Source organism: Belonocnema kinseyi, chromosome 6, assembly GCF_010883055.1.
Source record: "Belonocnema kinseyi isolate 2016_QV_RU_SX_M_011 chromosome 6, B_treatae_v1, whole genome shotgun sequence".
In the NCBI taxonomy this organism is placed as follows: Eukaryota; Metazoa; Arthropoda; class Insecta; order Hymenoptera; family Cynipidae; genus Belonocnema; species Belonocnema kinseyi.
Window position 1 is genome coordinate 23,298,044 of NC_046662.1, and position 16,668 is coordinate 23,314,711.

The 16,668-nt window shown below is 27.9% G+C and overlaps 1 protein-coding gene across 2 annotated transcripts in view; it reads left to right on the forward strand.

Moving 5' to 3' along the window:
* The window catches only part of LOC117175518 (kelch-like protein 10), a 19,351-nt gene extending 8,151 nt beyond the window's left edge, over positions 1 to 11,200 (forward strand). For both annotated transcript variants that reach the window (XM_033365225.1, XM_033365226.1), the window contains exons 5-9: positions 2,787 to 2,998; positions 4,877 to 5,212; positions 5,638 to 5,760; positions 9,983 to 10,150; positions 10,601 to 11,200. In XM_033365225.1, the coding sequence (XP_033221116.1) occupies positions 2,787 to 2,998; positions 4,877 to 5,212; positions 5,638 to 5,760; positions 9,983 to 10,150; positions 10,601 to 10,788 (1,027 nt within the window). In that variant the 3' untranslated portion in view covers positions 10,789 to 11,200. The remainder of the gene's footprint in view (positions 1 to 2,786; positions 2,999 to 4,876; positions 5,213 to 5,637; positions 5,761 to 9,982; positions 10,151 to 10,600) is intronic.
* The last annotated feature ends 5,468 nt before the right edge of the window (positions 11,201 to 16,668 follow it).

The following is a 16,668-nucleotide window of genomic DNA, read 5'->3' on the forward strand; positions in this document are numbered from 1 at the left end:
ATCTAGTCGGGAGTGGTGCTGACTGAAAACAGATGATTTGGAGCGATTCGCGCGCCATATGTTGGTCATTCTAAGGACTTATTGAACTACCCTCGTATATTAGGATATTTTTATACCTGGAAAGCTGGGGCAAGAACTTTGGGTTGTCGTGCTCATGTCGCGACTATATTGTGGTTCCTCGGCTGGGCTCAGCGTCAACAGCACATAAAATATCCCAGTATAGTGCTCCTCCAATACATCCAGAAGGCCGTAAATAAGAATAATGATGACGATCGTACCAGAATAGGAGAATTTATAGTCGATAGTGAAGAATAGAGATTTGTTAAATAGAAAAAATAGACTCGAAAGGACTTAACTGTGGCTACGTTATATTCTTAATAATCGCGAAATTGACTCTACAGTAGACTGAAATACAAACAAATATAAAACTTTGCGATCCGAAATCAGAAAAAATAATACTAATTAACTGTTTAACTACAAAAACTGACAGATTGACGATGAGTAAGGAGTATAAGTCCGACTTTGCAACCTCCGCGTGGTGAACTTTGGGTAATACTTCTGCAAGCGGTAACGGTCAGCCGTTTTGAGTTATTTCAGAGTAATGCAAACATGGTTTTGAAATTCAACAAGCTCATGGTCACCATAACTATTTACTATTGACTTGAATTTACGGTAAAATTTAGATTAGAATGTAGAATTCTACGCTATTTTCATTTCCGGCGTCTTGAAAGGGGGTTGCGGTTTAAAAAGACAATTTGATCTTGAGGTGTTCCTTTGCCCTTGACCTTGATGCCAAAGTCTCAAATACTCCTTGTATTTGAGTTGAACGGCAAGCCTTAGATCAAGAATTTTACAATAAACCTTAATTTTTAAGAGAGCCAATACCCGGTGATGCTCACTTCAGCGGGCCTTATCTCGGAACCCAGGGGGGTTTTTGATTTTGCGACCACGGAGACATTTGTTCAGGACGCTGAGATACAAAGCAGATAGCAAATTCAACCAAATTAACGGAAACCACTTTTCCTTGAGAAATCTGCGTGGTCCTTTCTTCTAATAAAGATGAATTTTCAAATACAAAAATAAAAAAATTTCTAACCACAAATGATTAATCCGTAAAAAATATTAGCTAAGACATAGCTATAATTTAGAAAACCACTTGATATCAGTAAAAATGATAACTGATTCAAATAAAGATAGTACCAAATAGTTCCAGTTTTAACCAAAATATACGAATTTTCAACAATAAAAAAAATCAATATTCAATAAAATGCTTGAATGTTTAGCCAAGAAATAACAAAAATTACAACCGAATTCTTTATTTTTCTAGACAAAAGGACCAATTTTGTACAAAGTAGTTAATTCAAACCTAAAAATATTAATTTTTAACGTAAATTTCATTTTCCGACCAATTAGGTGAATTATCTACGAAGCAGATTAATTTTCCACAAAAAAGATAATAATTCAAAAAAAGTTTGAATTTTGAACCATGTGAGATCAATTTGCAATTAAAAGTTTCACCATTCAAGTAAAAATAGAATAGTTGCATATTCAATACCAAAAAACTAATTTTCAACAGAAAAAAAGAATTGCAATAAAATAGTTACATTTTCAACCAAAAAGATGAACTTTTGACTGATAAGATGAATCTTTAACTGAAACAGTCAAATTTGGGCAAAGCAATTTTAACTTGGTTTAACTTCTAACCATCATTCTAGTTTTCAATAATTAAAAGATGAATTCTCAAAAAAATGTAATAGTTGATATTTCAACCAAAAAATATTATTTAAAACCAAAAACAGTTGAATTCTTTAAAAAAAATTTTTTCAAATAAATGGTCAAATCGTCAACCAAAGCAGATGATTAATTTTCAACCAAACAGCTTTGTGTTTAAAACCTAAAAATGTCTACTATATTGTTGAATTTTCATGTAAAAGAGGAATTTTCTACAAAGCAGTTGCATTTCAAACGAAAAAATTTAATTTTCAACAGCTGAAAACGATTTTTCATGAAAATAGTGGAGATTTCAACCAAAAACGATGATGTTTAATGAATATTTAAATTTTGAACAAAATAATGAGATTTTTAAACAAGTAATTAAATTTTTAAACAAGAAGATGAATTCTGAACTATAAATATAATATTGGACATTCCAGTCAAAAAGAATAAACTTGCACCTCAAAGTAGTCGGACTTTCTTATTGAGTTATATTAACTGACTTCGAATTGAACTGGAAAACGAGACAAATAGGGGGAAAGGAAAAAAACTGTGAGGCCTGCCATAAAAAAAATTTTTTTGATTTTTTTGAACTTCAAAAATATTAGCTTAAGCCCCAGAAATATTTCCACTTCATACATTTTTTTATTTCGAATTGCGCGCTTCTAAATTTGCATTACACAAAGGGTTTCGGAGTACAGAACAATAGAGGCTATTCAATATCGTCGTAGTGAATCAGGATTTTATATTTATGTTACATAAAACTAATAATAATATTAATATTTATATCATTCCAATATTATTATACATATTATCACATAATAAAATGTTTAAATTTAATACTCAATAGCATTTTTAATATTTGTAAATTTCCCGCCCCAATATTTGACATTTTCCACATGGTCGAAATATCAAAAAACTTTTTAACTTTTTATTTTCCTCACCTCTGGCCAATCCGTCCTGATCACAAGATTTTTTGTTGGTCCCTGTTTTTTGTTTTTTTTAAAGATAAACAATAATCAATATACATATCTTTAAGACTGAACATAATTAATTATAACATTATTATTCAGAGCAGACAGATGGTTTTTATCAGTAAATACGGATTCAACGCCGAGAGCTTATCATGGAATCTGCACTCTAAATAATTTAATATATATGATTGGTGGATTCGATGGTAATGATCATTTTAACACGGTTCGCTGCTTTGATCCAGTCACTAAAGAATGGAAAGAAAGAGCTTGCATGTATCACGCAAGATGTTATGTCAGCGTTTGTACTCATGGTAAATAAAATAGGGTAGAGTGAGCTCAACTGTATAGATTCCTGACCTAAAGAATAAGTTAAAATACCTATATATTTAAATTAAATAATCTTTGTTAATTTTGTATGAGTAACATTATCAAAAAGAGGTTGTGTGATAATGCAACCTACCACTTACTTATTATTATTTAATTAAGAAATTAAAAATGCGATTGGGGCATGATGGCATAACTTTTTACTTCTAATCATTTATAAATTTTTACGAAGACAAAATCTTTCAGAACAGTTTCTTTGTTTTTAATGAACTCTTTTGTCTTTGAAACTTTTCGGGGAAATCCCCTTTTTATCCTTAAGAACAACTACTATGTTTTTTATCAGTGTCCTTTTCTCCGATCTGGATAATTCATGAAACGTTAGACTTATGAGCTGAAATTTCTATTTTTATTTTGTTACGACACAGTGTTACCAGTGCTAAAAACCAAAAAGTAAAAAACAAATGAATATCTAACCTCTTTCCTAAAGTGTTATCAGGTTTCTTTTCCTTGCTGAGAATAAAAATATAGAGATAGTATCTTTTTAAGTGGTTTTGTATCAATAATACATATATAAAGAGAGAGAAAATCTATTTCATTCTCTCATTGTCAGTCTTAATTCACGTTTCTCTTTTCCAGTACCGTCTTTTCTATCTCATCCTACCCTTCATATGTCCACTTTAATACTTTTCTATCTCTATCAATATCTATCTTTTCCTATGTCTTTGTTATTTTAAATACACGTCTATCTTTTTCAATTCCCTCTTGTCTATCTCACACTATCCTTCATCTATCGAATCTCCTTTTCTGTATCCCATCATATCCTACATCTATGAAAGTCTATCTTTTTCTATCTATTTTTCATTCTCAATTCACGCCTATACTTTTGAATGCCCTCTTCTCTATCTCATTCAATCCTTTATCTATCCACTTCAATGTTTTCATATCTCTCTACAAATCCTAATTTCCATCTATCTTTTTTAATATTCTTTTCTCTATCTAATCATAGCATACATAATTATTTTTTTAAAAACTTTGTGTAAGATCAAAGGTGTAATCAGCAAGTCAAAAATACAGCTGTATACAATGTCTTAAATAAATCGAAGGTTAGCACTTCTTAGAACCTGACACCTTTTTTTAATATAATTTTTTTCTTGAAAACGATGCAATATATCACAAAAGAGCAACTTTAACGTGAAAAAATACATCCTGAATATCTCCTCTCCTTCAGAAAATATTGCATTTAGAAAAAAAATTCTGTCATTTTTTGAGAATACGCAGGACAAACCTTAGCTAGACATCTCTGCCTCATTTAAAATGGGATTGATTAATTGCAATTATTTTTCTTTTGGAATATAACTTTTTTTGCTAATTTTATTACAGCTTTTGTAGATAGGGTAAATGTTGTATACAAAATACGTTTCATTTTCAAAATATAAAATATCAATGCGCAGAAATTGGCATGCAGTGATAGATGCACGTCTTAGTCATTTTATTTTAAGATATAGGTTAAACATAAAGTCAATTTCCTATCATATGTTTTATTTATGAAATAGTAAGATTATTGTGAATAACAAAAAGTCTACTTAATACTTAATAATACCTACAACTATAATTCTTATCTCAAAGTTAAATATTTTTTTAGAATAATTTATGTTTAGTATTCTCTTTTTTATCTGCAAAATACGTTGTACTTTAAATTGAAGCAAAAAACTATTTTAATGTTATTATATATTGAAAAGAATAGTCAAATAAAGTGAGACTAACAATTGCTATCGTAGTAATAGGAACAGTTGCAATATTTCATTCTTTTTTTCAGTCATGTTTTCAAATAACTTTTTTATTCGTTTTTAAAAATGTTTCTTCAGGTGGAAAGATTTATGCATTGGGTGGTTACAATGGCCACAACCGAATGAATTCTGCAGAAAGATATGATCCCCAGAGAAATCAGTGGGAGATGATCCCATCCATGCATCGGCAAAGATCAGATGCAAGTGCAGCTTCCCTAGGAGAAAAAATTTACATAGTAGGAGGTTTTAATGGGCACGAAGTTCTCAGCTCTGCTGAAGTTTTCGATGTGGAAACCAACCAATGGAATTACATTAATTCGATGAACAATCCACGATCTGGAGTTTCCTTGGTCGCTTTTCGGGGTAGTCTATATGCTCTTGGCGGATTCAATGGCTTCAGACGACTCAGCTCTGGTGATTTATTTATTTTAAAAAATATAAATATTTAAAACAAGTTCATGCTTTGTTTTTCAGAAGCTTAACAAAATTCGTTGAGATTCGAATTCCTAGTTTTATTTTATTTTACTAACAAAAATTTTGACGAGCTTCATTTTAAAAGATTAATTTTCAAAGCTTACGAACTTGACGAAAACTGAAGATTTGTAAGTTGCGTCTATTCCTCAATCTATTACTGATGGTATTTTGGGCCATTGTTTTTCCATTCTCAATTTTTGACGCTTAAGTTTTGATTCTTCAAAGATTCTAAAAGAATTGCTCTAGTTATAAAAATTTCGAGCTTCATTAATTGCAACTACAAAAAATATTTATTAAAATTTTTTAATTCATAAATTTCAAAGTTTATCTAAAACTAAAGATTCCTATAAAAACGCTTTTTTCAGGAGAACGTTATAGTCCCAACCAATCCGAAGATTGGCAGGAGGTTACAGAAATGTTTAGTCCCCGTAGCAATTTTTCGACCGTCATTCTGGATGATATGATTTTTGCTGTTGGCGGATTCAATGGTATTTTACTATTAAATTCAAATCTTTTATAAATCATTAGACGACTTGAAATCTAATGCAAACTTATCTAAATATAAGTTTCCATAAGATTTGAAGTCGTAATATATAGCATTTTCAACAAAATAATTGAATCTTCAAGCTAAAAAGATGATTTTTTTTATAAGGCAGTTGAATTTTAAAACAGGAAAAATAAATTAATGATCAAGAACTTTTCAACAAAAAAATTATAATCTAAAATTGATAAATTTGTAATAAAAAAATACGAATTTCCACGAAGCAATACGATTTTCGAATAGAAAAGACGAATTTTCAATCAAAAATATGATAGTTGATATTTCAAGCAAAAATACGTTTTAAATTGTTGTCAAAACAGTTAAATTTAACCAGAATCATAAACTCTCAACCAAAAATGTATGTAATAGTTGATATTTCAAACAAAAAATATTTTTATTTCAAATATATAACAGTTTAATTCAACTTAAAAAGAAGAATTTTCATCAGAAAAGTTGAATTATCAACCAAAACAGATTAATTTTTTTCTCAAAAGCTTAATTTCTAACTAAAAAGGATACAATTTTCACCAAAAGAGATGAATTTTCAAAGCAAATTCTCCTGAAAACAATTTAACTTTCATTTCAAAAATTTGAATTTTCAACCAAAAAGTTAATTTATAACCTAATATTTGAATTCTTTGCGAATTTGCTGAATTTCCATGAAAACAGTTAAACAAACACTGTGAAAGGTAATGTTTCAACTAAATGGTATTTTAATGTTTAATAAACCGTTAAATTCTAACCAAAAAGACGACTTTGGAATAAAATTGGTTTTTATACCAAGAAAGATTTTTCGGCCAATAGAGAACAAAAATGCAAACAAATTCTTAAATTTTCAAACTAAAAATGCTAATTCTCGAAAAAACAGTGTAATTTTCATCCTTATAACTAATTTTTAACCAATAATGGAATACTTTAATTCTTCGGTGTAATGAAAACTAATTTTCAACCAAGAAATATCAAACTTTCAAACAAATAGTTTAATTCTTAATCAAATAACAGATGCTTAAACCAAAATAGATGAATTCTAAACCAAACATAAAACAGTGAAGTATTGAATTGGAAATAATTGAATTTCAACTAAATTTAGTTGGAATATTTTATTAATTATTTAGTCTGTCTTCAAATGCTTCATTTGTAAAATAAAATAACTATTTTTATATTTTTGACTAATTAAAACCAATAGTTATTTACATGTATATATTCGAAGTGTGATCTTATTGGTGGTAGAAATGTATACCTACCTGTAAAAATTCAACTTTTGATTTTTGGTTGTTGACCCCAGCCCTTTTTCTCCCAATTATTCGTTTTCCGGAAAATGAAAATCCAGAATTTTTTCTTTTCTTTCTGCTCATGAGGAATATTTCAGTAATAATTTCCACCAAATAACTATTGATTTTGCCCCACCCCCCTCCAAGACACTTTACCTGTGCCTGAAAAATACCCCAAAAAATTAAAAAAAGCGGATTTCTATAAAATTTATGTTCTCATAATATGGATACTAAGGACGGTGACCAGTTATTTTCTCAGAAGATTAATTATGTAAAATTGAATAATGTAGAGATTATTACTTGGTTAACATATTTCAGAATCATTGAATCAATTAATATTTTTTAAGGCATTTTTCTCTTTAGGCTCGTAGAGTTATTATTTTCTGGAATAATTACACAATTAACAATTATTGAGAGTAATTTATTTTTTAAGGATATCTGGTAATTATTTAAACAATTTTCATTTTTTAAACAATTGTTTCCTTTGCGTAAAGCGTAGGAAGTTATTTTCTGGAATTAATGACACCTTAAACAGAGCTTAAAGGGTTATATACCTTTTTTTCAAAAAATCGAAAAAATTTTTATTGCTGAATCTTAAAGTACAACTCCTGGAAAACATTTTGTCAAATTTTCATAGAGATCTGAACAATAGTTCGATAGGAAAACAGCGTTTTGAGGGCCAGACTTTCATTTTCACATACACTCAACTTCAAACTTTGAATAGGATTATCTCGAAGTCAAATTTTTCCAAAAGTGCCTTTGCTGTGACCGCGATTGCAGAAAAACTATTTGACCGATCTTCTTCAATTTTTTTTAAATTGTCCATGATGATTGTGCTCAGTTCCTGAACGATTCGGTTTTTGGGCACCAATTTTGATTTTGCAGATTAGAATTTTTAAATAAAATTTTTAGAGCTCGAAAAATTAACTTTTTTAAAAAATCCTTACTATACGCAGAAAAAATAATTTTTTTTAAATAATCGTTTACGAACTAGAAATAACACTATACCAATGAAATTTTTTCGGTATTTTGATTTCAGTTGACCTGCTGGACTTCCATAGTGGTCACCTCAAGCCGCTTTAAAAAAAAGGGTTTCTAGAGAATTGCCATAACTCCATTAATTATTTATATTTTTTTGAGAACGAACGCTAGTTTTTTTAATAAAAACATGTAGAATTAATAAATAATAACTTTAGTGCAATAAAATAATTGCTACAAACCTTAAAAAACCCAAAATTTCTTCAAATTTTATCCTGAAAAGGGTTTATAACCCCTTAAGGGTAATATACATTTTTTTAAAGGTATTTCGTCATTTTTCAAACAGATTAATTTTTTTCACACAATTTTCATTTGTTTGCACAAATGTTTACCCTGTATCTCGTAAAAAGTTATTATTTTCTACAATTTATGACACAGTTAGCGAATTTCCAGAGTACTATTTTTTCATTAAATATATTGAGCAATTATTTAAACAATTGAACATATACCAAATATTGTTTGAGCAATAATAAATTGATTAAGCGATATAATTCAATTGCACCAAGTAAAATATAAGTCTTTTTTTCTTGAAATCACCACCGTAGATTTATGAAATAATTTGAGGGAACGAAGAAAATGGTTTAAACAAATAAAAATTGTTAAGAAAATTGTTTAATATCCTTGAGAAAAAAATTTTATTCTCAACATTTGTTATTTGTGTCATTAGTGAAAAAAAGTACCGTAAAATTTCAAATCTTCAAATTTTGGAGAAAAATCAATTTCAGTATTATATGGTGTGGTATGTAGTATATCTAAAAATGTTCAGTAAAGTAAAAATGGCGCCTCATTAGTATTTTCAAAAAGATACATAATATTTACAAATTTAAATAAAATATGAAATAAATTTTCGTAAAGGGTTTAGTGATTCTCAAAACTTAATTTTTTTTTAAATCTTGAAAGATCGACTAATGAAATTACAAAAAAAGATTAACATTTCTGGCACTTCGATGAAAAGTTTTCAAATTTCATCAAAAAAAAAAAAAAATCCCAACATACTGCAGCTTTACGAACTTTTCATGCAAGTGGTTTTCAGAATAACTGAATCCTTTCTGAAAATGTATTTCAAATTTTGTTTAAATTTGTAAATATTATGTAACTTTTGAAAATAGTAATGAGGCGCCATTTTCACTTCAGTGACATACACATTGTAACAATATAATTGATTTTTCTTTTAAATTTGAAGATCTTTGGACGAAAAGCATAGAAAATACGAGTTTTTGAGTATTACACAAGGTGCCATTTTGAATTTAGACTTTTTTACATTACGAAATATGTTTTCTTACAATAATATAGCATTTTAATTGGCACATGAAGATTTGTCACAGAGAAACAAAGAAATACTGAGTTTGAAAAAAATGTAGGCGGCCATCTTTAATTTTTTCAAAATTTTGAATCCTAATTGTTATCATGTGCTTTTTAATTAATAAACCTGATTCTTGTCAGGCATTTGACGAAATTTTGTTATTAATTGTTGTTAATTGCATGACAAACTTTGAGTACTTTGAGCCACATCTTAATATAAAGCGATTTCTCTCAAATTTGGTGAAGATAATCTTTTTGGCACTTTAAACAAAACGGGGGGGGGGGGGGGCAAGAGTAAATAAGGACCACCCTAGTAAACATTTCTCAAAAGTCAAATATTCTTTAATTCACGAAAATTTCATGAGAAGTACTTCTGTTTTCATTTTTTCAAAAACCGAGCCTTACCCATATAAAATCCCATATTATTTTCAATAGGCCGCGGGCAGGGGTTAACGTTAACGGCCCAGCCTAGCGATTTTAAATTCTGCATCAATCCCCATTTATACCTGAGTTTCACATTAATTTAATTATTAATTTAACAAGCTTCAATTATTGCAGGTTCAACTACAATTGCTTATGTTGAATGTTATGATGCTGATAGCAACGAATGGTACGATGCATCCCCAATGAACTTAAATCGAAGTGCTTTGAGTGCTTGTGTCGTTACTCGTTTGGATAATGCCAGAGAATATTCATATTTAAGCAAAGCCCTGGATCTTGGCCAAGGTATAGTTTTCTGGCGCGCATTAAAAAAAATTGAAATATTTGACGACGCCTCCATTACATCGCTCCACGTTGCGTTTAGACGTTGTGCCGCAACACGTCACGCATAGGCGGTGTACATCGTCAAGTCTTCTTTATCATAGTAGGACTTGGAAGTAGACATGAAGCTGTATGCAATGGAGGCTTAAACTCCGCCTAAAACTGAAACAATATGAAATAATGTGAAAATGAAGGCGGTTTTATGAAAAATATTTAACACAAATTTCTAAATTTACTCATGTTACACCTTTGAAACTAATTAATATTAAAATAATTTACATAAAAAGACATATGGATAAGTTACAGATATTTATTTGTGTACGATTTCGCGAAGATTCTGACGATATTGGTTTTATGAAGTTTATATTCTTTAATGTCTTAAAATAATTGCTTTGAGTAAATAATTTTGTATAGGTCAAGTATCGCCTCAAAATCAGGATAAACCAAATCAAAGTGGCGAGAGGCCATCAGTATCAATAAATGAACGAGATCTTGGTGAACCACATCCACAAATTGGTCCCATCGATGGAATGGCAGAAGGTGGACAACTTCCTTTTCCAGATGAAGATATGTACCATGAAGGCCCTCCTAATGAATACTAAGAAAATTTATTCTTTATTCAAAAAGCAATCAGTATTTATTAATTACCATCTTTTATATTGTTTCCAAAAAAACACTCTTTTCTAATCTCAAACAAATTTTTTTCAAATCTAATCTTACAAAAAATCTCCACATGAATTGAAAAATAATTTGAGCATTTTCCCAAATCCTTGTTCCTCTAATTTCTTTTTTTATCCTTTTTTTAAAGAAACTTTTGTAGAGTATATTATTTTTTTATAGGAATCGGTAAAATTTAACGGCAACCGAAGTATTTTTTTATTAAAAATATTATATGAAATGTTATGCATAATTGTTACATGTATAAATATGAAAGACTGTCCCACGTTTTTTATTTACACAAGCGCAAGGTCAAAGATTTTAAATTAAATTGTATTCTATTTTGCGAAAATTGTTTCTTTGAATTCTCTAACTGTCTAAAATTCTTTTTGTATTTTCCTTGTAGAATAAAAATCTGATTTTGAAATTCATTGAACAAACTACTTAAATATATTCTTTTTTTTCTCAATCAACTAATCACATTTTCGAGTGATAAACAGAGCCAGGCAAAATACAATTAAAAAACAAGTTATTCAATCAGTTTATTTGCATTCCTAAATTTTTATGGATTCGTATTCCAATACTCCAAGAACCCGTCAAAATAAAGCTAATTTGGAGAATTCCTGAAAATAAAAGCAACAATCTAGCGACCAAATTTGGACAAACAACACCAAACATTCCCATTGCAATTTGAAAAAAAAAACAATTTTTCTAAATAAGAAAAGAACAAGATTTCTTTTTTTCAGACAAAAATAAAAAAGAGGAATGAAAAATGAGAAATCATTTTTTTTCTCTTTCTTTTGCCTTAAGAAGGGCGGCGTATGAGTGCCGAAACGTTAGTAATTAATAGTTTTAATCTCATTTAATTTTCTTAAGTTTTAGAAATAAAGCTTCACGGAAATTTGTTAAGTTTTCGGATTTCTTGACTTCTTCAAGTCGCCATATTGCATCAGCCATTTTTGACATTTTGAACACGGATTCGTGTTCTACACTGAGAAAACTGTTTGGCTGGAACAACAAAAATTTTGTTGAGCCAACAACATTTTTTTATTGAGACCTTTTGTTAGCCAAACAAAATGGTTTTGTTAGCATAACCAAATTTTTTTGTTTAGGCAACAAAATTATTTTGTCATCCCAAAACAATATCTTGTGGGTTTAACAAAATTTATTTGTTACTCTAAAAATACTTTTGTAAGGTCAACCCAATTTTTTTTTTGTCTCAAATAAATTGTTTTGCTGTATACACAAAATAGTTTTATCGGCGTTGCTAAAGATTTTTTAGGTCAAAAACATACTTTTTGTACTCTCAAAACCTGAATCATTCGATGGTAAATTGGAGATGCCTTTTTCCCTTAAGACGATGTAATCTCGTAGGTTTCGTTCAAATTTTATTTGTATTCCAAGCACTTCGTTTGCCAAGAGTTTTTCAATAAAGGTACTCTCAGGCGTGAGTGCCTCAAACTCATCTTTATCAATGCCACGCTCTACGAAAAGAAAGACAAAATTGTCTACACTCTACGATAAATGGACAATTAAACTATTTTATTTACGAGGTATCAAAGTATCAAGAAGCACGTTTGACGTTACCGGAATACACGACTTCACTGGTATTATCCGCCATCATGAAAATTAACTTGCATACTTGTGCCCGTGGTCTCATTGAGCAAGTGCGCATGCGCGGTTGCATCTTTCGCTGGCCTAACTAAATACATTTGTTGGCTCAAAAAAAATTTGTTCGGGACAACAAAATAAGGCTTAACAAAATAACTTTGTGTTAAGAACCAAATATTTTGTTTTGCCCAGCAAAATAATTTTGTTCTAACGACCAAAATTTTGCTCTAACAACAAAAACTGCTCAACAAAATGTTTTTGTTGCGAATAATAAATTTTTCTCTCAGTGCACGACCACAAAAACCTGTAAAAATAAAGTTTAACGGAAATATGCTAAGTCCTTGGATTTCTTGACATCTCCAAATCTCGAATTTTGAGAACATGGAATTACAACTTGTTTATTTTTTAAGAATTATAATTTAAAGATATACAATTTTAAAATGTTGGTTAAAATAGTATAATTCCCAAGTTTTACAATGAAAAATACTTTAATTTGACAGATTTAAAATGTCAGCATTTTTAATTGCAAACCTTCCAACTCGCATAATTTTCAAATTGTAAATTTAAAAAAAATTTAATTTTAAAGGTTTACAATTCAAAATCTTCAATTTTAAGGATTTGCAGTTTAAATATTTCTAGTTTCAGAAGATTTGCATTCGAAGTTCTACAACTTTTAATATTAAAAATTGAAATTTATTTAATTTTTCAGATTTATGTTTTAAAGTTATGTGATTTTAAAGTTTGTATAGAGTGATAGAGATTGAATAACTAAGTAGGAAAATATCGATAGTGTTGAAGTTTTTTATTTTACAGGTCAGGCATAGTAAGTGAATAGTTGCACGGTGTGGTTCTCATAATATGAGATACCTGTGGTTTTTATAACACTGTGGCTGCGCGGGGGAAATTGGTTACAAAAGTGTTTGGGACTACCGCAAAAACTAAATATATCTAAATAGCAGTATATTTATACTTCGAAAACATAGAATGAAGTTTTTCATTAATTTAATAATATAATAACACTTTATTTTGCATTTTATTAGCTATTTCCTGGGGTATCTCATATTATGAGAATAGTTTGACGAGTTTGAAAAAAGCACTTTTTTACATTTTTTGTATTTTCAGCATAAAAAAAATTTGTAATAAAATTTTTTGTTTGAGCTCCTTATGACAAACTAAATTTCCTTTAAAATGACCTATATTACTTTTAAATTCAGTACATAGAATTCCGACAATCACGCCAGAGTTAGTATCTCATATTTGGGTACTCTCCTCTATGAATAAAAATTCTTAAATTGTGATGGTTTTAAAGATCAAAAGTCTAAAGTTAAAAATTTTTAATCTTCAAAACTGGTAAAATTTCAAATTTTAATCATTAAACTTGATGTAATTTCAAATGTTAATCCTCAAAATGGCAGAAGATTTAATTGTAAAACGTAAAACTTTTATAAATTTTATTCTAAAACTTTTTAAATTAAGAAAGTTTACAATTTAAAGATTGTCAATTGAACTTTTTACAATTTCAAAGAGTTAGAATTACAAATTCTGAAATTCTGAAAATAAAGATTTGCAAATTATTCTATTATCAAGACTGCAATTTCAAAGGAATATAATTTTAAACGTTTTTTTCATATTTGAGTTTCGAATATTTACACTTGAAAATAAATAAATCATAAAGTAAATCTATTCATGTTTTCTAAACTTCATAAAATCAGCCAAATATATATTAATGTTATAAATTTTAATAAATTAATAACTTAACGCTTTTTTCACCAAAAATATAGATTAGATTATAACAGATATAATGAGATCACCTTGATAGAGATCATTAGATCGGAAAAACCTTTGTTGATCATTAATACAGTTTTATTATTTTTCTTTTTAAATTTCAAACTAGTTATTTCCACTTTAAACAATTAAAAAGATTAAAAAATCATTATTTTTTCCTCTTATATTCGTTAACAATGTAACTTCTTATTACGTTATTACCGTGGAGATTTATAAATAATACAGACTTTCAATAATAATTTTGCAATCTTCAACTTATAATAAAGGCAGTTACGGCGTTTCTCAACTACAAACATTTTTTCTCGGGGTTAGATAATTTCGGAGAACGCCATAAGCACATGCGGACACGTTACGGCTCTGTCGCAAATTACATTTCCCAATTTTTGCAATATACGGTGTTTTCCAAACATTATGCAATAATTTTTATTCATTCACTTTTTGTTTTATTTATTTATTCAGAAAAAACTCGTTTTATTTGCCAACATTTTGCGATAGATTTTACATAAAATTTTATGTGATTTGAGAACAATGCGTATGATTTACAGAAATTTCCTTATTATAGCGGAAAAATTTCAGTACATTCAATATGAATGACACAATTTTTTCCACTTACTGACAATTCTTCAAAATTGACAAATTATTTTTATCATTGGCAAAATATGAATCTCCACGTGTGGGATATCCCGACACTGCACTTTTAATATTTGTTTAACATTTAATAAAAATAAAAAAGAATTTAAAATATATCTCAGGATTTATTATTTATCAAGGTAGAATTAAATTCGATTATTTCAATTTCATTCGAATTCTTTATAAGGCTCCATGTGACGTGTTTTCTGCACATAATTGTCACATATGCATTGCACTATTTTGTTTTTATATAAACATTTCATTTTTTAAATTCAAGAGTAAAAAAATGCGACATTTATGTTCATAATTAAATTTATCACAAATCGTTAATTTTTGTTAGTTCTATTAAAAATGTAAGCTTTTATTTACATACTGATCCTATAATAGGATTTTCACTTCACAAATTTACACTTTAGATATTTTGCATATTTTTCAATATGAATACCTCCTAGATTTAGAAACAAAAAATCTGGAATTTTCAGTATATTTCAATCACTTCTTGCTCGAACCAGACTATATTTAAATTTGCAATGGTATATTTTTTCTAATATAACTTTTTAATTACATTTTCAAGAATTTATATAATTGTTAATAGCGACTGAAAAAATTTTTTTTGTTTAAAATTCAACTATTTATTTAAACGTGGAACTACTTTCTTAAAAATTCATTTTTTTGGTTGATGAGTCAACATTTCGCTTAAAAAACCTTTTTCCAAATTTAAATATTTTCTTAAAATCTTTTAAAATTATTGTTGCAACTGAAAATTAAACTATTCCATGTTTGGGTGAATATTCGTCGTCTTCAGTTGAAACTTCAAATATTAGGTTGAAAATTTTATTAAAAATTAAAATATTTGCTTGAAATCGTATTTTTTTTTGTTTTGAAAAATGTGTTCTTTTTGGTTTGAAATTTATTTCTTTAGTTGCAAAGTAGTTTCCTTATTGAAGATCATTTTTTTAGTTAGAAATTTAACTGCATCTTTTGAAGAAATTTTGTATAGCTATTTAATCTTTTTTATAATTGTTTTAACTTTTTGGTTAAAAACTTATTTTATTTTATTAAAAAACTCATTTCTCTGAATGACAATTAAACTATTCTATTTTCGTTGAAATTTGATGATTTTTACTTGACAATTCATATATTTTGTTTAAAAAAATATTTGTTGTAGAAAATTAACTTTCTTTTTAAAACCCCATTTATTCTGTTAAAAAATATTCTTTGTTAGAAAATTAATTTATTCCGTTGAGATTTCATTTCTTACGTTATAAATTAGTTTTTTTATTGGAAATAAATTTTTTTAAACAGAAATTTGACTTAAATTTTTTGTCTTAAAGATGTATCTTTCTTAGATAAAATTAATCTATTTTGTTAAAAATCTATTATTCTTGGTAGAAGATGAGCTTTTTTTGATAAAAATTCATTTTTTCCATTAAAACTTTAACTTCCATATCTCTTTGAAATTTTTTTTTATGAATATTTAATAGTTTTGGTTGAAAATTCATCTGTTAGTTGAAGATTCTACTATTTCATAAAAAAATTTATATAATTTAGTTAAAAACGTATTTATCTAAAATGAAATTGAACTATTCTATTTTTTTTTCAATAATTTTTTTTTATTTGAAAATTTATCTATTCTGTTGAAAATTTGTCTTTTTTTAGTAGAAAATTTATGTTCTGGGTTGTAATTAAACTATTTCGTTAGAAATTTGTTTTCTGATTAAAGATGAATCATTTCAGTTAAGAGTTTATTTCTATGGTTAAAAATTTATTTATTTAGAAATTTTGAAATTAAGTTTTCT